Source organism: Priapulus caudatus, unplaced genomic scaffold (genome assembly GCF_000485595.1).
Source record: "Priapulus caudatus unplaced genomic scaffold, Priapulus_caudatus-5.0.1 Scaffold1, whole genome shotgun sequence".
NCBI classification, from domain to species: Eukaryota; Metazoa; Priapulida; class Priapulimorpha; order Priapulimorphida; family Priapulidae; genus Priapulus; species Priapulus caudatus.
In genome coordinates this window covers 800144-803011 of record NW_014577062.1, presented here as the reverse complement: position 1 = coordinate 803011, position 2868 = coordinate 800144, and the positions used below count along the sequence as shown (strand labels likewise).

General features: G+C 39.5%; 1 protein-coding gene across 1 annotated transcript in view; it reads left to right on the top strand.

The window, feature by feature from the left end:
* The window catches only part of LOC106808231 (endothelin-converting enzyme 1-like), a 46198-nt gene that overhangs the window by 25584 nt on the left and 17746 nt on the right, over positions 1–2868 (top strand). The window contains exons 4-6 of the mRNA XM_014810894.1: positions 626–832; positions 1623–1787; positions 2104–2213. Of these exons, the coding sequence (XP_014666380.1) occupies positions 626–832; positions 1623–1787; positions 2104–2213 (482 nt within the window). The remainder of the gene's footprint in view (positions 1–625; positions 833–1622; positions 1788–2103; positions 2214–2868) is intronic.

Sequence of the window (2868 nt, the reverse complement as noted above, 5' to 3'; positions counted from 1 at the left end):
ATACTGTGATAGAACCTTTTTCTGGCATATTTTTTCATTTTTTATTTTTTATTTATTTTTTTATTTTTACTTTTTATTGCAGAAAGAACATTTCAGTTCAAATAGTAATTCAATATTTTGCAAAATTTCCAATTTCGTTTATTTTTATTCTATTTATTTATGTTATTTCTATTTTTTATATATATATTTTTTTAAATATATATTTTTATTATTTTTTCTTAATTAATTTTATGAGTATTCCTTGGCCAAAAACTGTAAAGGTGACCTTTGACCTTGTAATTAAGGAAAATCATTGGATTAAAAAGTAGTGCGAGATAAACCCATCTCGGGGTCTGCAAGTTATCCCGAGGATTTATCTCGGTGGCTATCTCAGGGGATATCTCATACCTAGTATGCGAGAATATATTATCCATTGTTGCATTTCTATGACGGCAGTATTATCAGAAGTAGATCTACTTCTGGTATTATCTGGCCTCATAAGGTGCACGCTAACATGCTTATGATGTTATACGTAATTGTCTCTCTGGCATGCCATCCTTCTTCCTCTTCCTGTCCCCCGTCCTCATGTACATCTGGTAATAAGAATAATCCAGTTGTATTTCATGCTGTAAATTGTGCTTTGCAGCACAGTTCTGCCTGACACCCGCGTGCGTGACAGTCGCCAGCTCTATCATCAATGCCATGGACTGGACGATCAATCCCTGCAATGACTTCTTCCAGTTTGCCTGCGGTGGATGGATCAAGGCGAACCCTATACCTGAGGGCAAGAGCATGTGGGGCACGTTCGGTACTCTGTGGCAGGAGAACCAACTCGTGCTAAAGAACGTCCTGGGTAAATTACGTATTGGCTCACACCTTTGTTTAGATTTCAGTGATTCGTCTCTGTTAGTCGCAGGGCCGTCGGAATTTCGTTACATAGCTGCTTAATAACGACGGAATACTTCTTTATGACCTTTTTTTAGTTATATTCGTGCCTCTTTGCATGACTTACAATTGTTCATCAAAGTTAATCAAAAATCTGTGACACTAATTTTTTAATGTTATGAAGTACTAGCTTTATAAAATAATAACATTCATTATAAACGTTGCAGTGTTCAAACAGTAGAAGCCACCAGAAAAGTAATGAAAACATTGAATCTACACAAAATTCACTTAGCTTGAAAAAAACTTTACACGCTTGAGACGCAAACCCTTGTTTGTTAATGTCGTCAGAACCATTGTGGTGCTTATGTTGGCGCTCGCATGTGTTGTTGGAGATATTGAACACTATAGAGCTCTGTGTGCACAGCTCTCAACCAAGTGCAGGGGTTAATTATTAATTAGTTTTTAAGCTAAGGCAAGTGTTGCTTTATGTTCAATCAGACATTTTAGGGCACCCAGCGCATGTTCAGGAGGCCACCCAGGCAAGCCTTTTATTCACAAAGGCATTAAGAACACTATTTACGAAAGAAGAATACATACATTACATGAGATTCATTGGAAAGCCATCCGGACCGTGGATATCATCCAACTCTTAAGGACGCCATGTCTAGTTAAACTTAAAAGGGCAATGACAACCGCCGTGCGGCAAATTCTCTCAAGTTCTGTTAGTGCATGTCTGTGTGTTTAATACCTCCCTGCAGAGCAGCCACTGCCGGCGAACGCGTCCGTCTCCGCCCTGAAGGCGCAAAAGTACTACAAGTCGTGTCTCGACAAGAACGACACGATGGAGCTGCTGGGTGCGCAGCCTCTCCTTGACCTCATCGCCAAGGTCGGCGGCTGGAACATCACGGGCGAGTTTGACCTCGGTAAGTCGACCTTTGTGTGACCTTGCGCCTAGCTGGGCAGTGCTGAGGCGGTATCCTAACCACGGTCCTCTTTGTCTAAGCTGGGAAACGAGGCTCCAACCATGCTCCCTCAGCTAGGTCCGCTTCCTCGCCATGGCCTGCGCCTCTCCCGAGGTTGCTCCTCTTTTAGTTTGATCGTCACAGTTCGTTGCCATGTTGTCACAGGCCTTTGTCTTGTCAAGTGCGCATGCCGCTTGATGGATATTATTGAGGTTTTCTATTGACCTTGCTCTCGATCGGGCTGAGTGGAAAACAAAAACGAAAAATCTTGCTGCAGAGACGTGGAACTTTCAAAGCACACTTCAGAAGCTGAATGACTACGTGAGTGCCTTCTTCGGCGTCTGGGTGGGCGAGGACGACAAGAATTCAACGACGCACATACTGCAGGTATGAACACACTGATTTCATATCATATCAGTTAGATCACGTCTGGTCGGATCTTTTGTGTCTTGTGCGTGCCTGCGTGCGTGTGTGCGTGCGTGTATGCGTGCATGTGTGCGTGCGTGCGTGCGTGCGTGCGTGCATATGTTTAAGCTGTTAAGCATCGTTAGCCTCTTATACGTATTAGCATTCATTAAGTTACCTGGGGCTAGCATGCATTAGTATGGTGGCCGAGGGCTGCCACTACAATTTTACCTCTGAAATAAATAAAAGAAAATAAAACAAATAAAACAAACGAAATCTAAATCAAAATCAAAATCAAAATCAAATTCAAAACGAAATCAAAATCAAAATCAAATTCAAATTCAAAATCAAAACGAAATCAAAATCGAAATCGAAATCAAAATCAAAATCAAAATCAAATCAAAATCAAAATCAAAATCAAAATCAAAACGAAATCGAAATCAAAATCAAAATCAAAATCAAAATCAAAACGAAATCAAAATCAAAATCAAAATCAAAATCAAAATCAAAACGAAATCAAAATCAAAATCAAAATCAAAATCAAAATCAAAACGAAATCAAAATCAAAATCAAAATCAAAATCAAAATCAAAATCAAAATCAAAATCAAAATCAAAATCAAAATCAAAATCAAAATC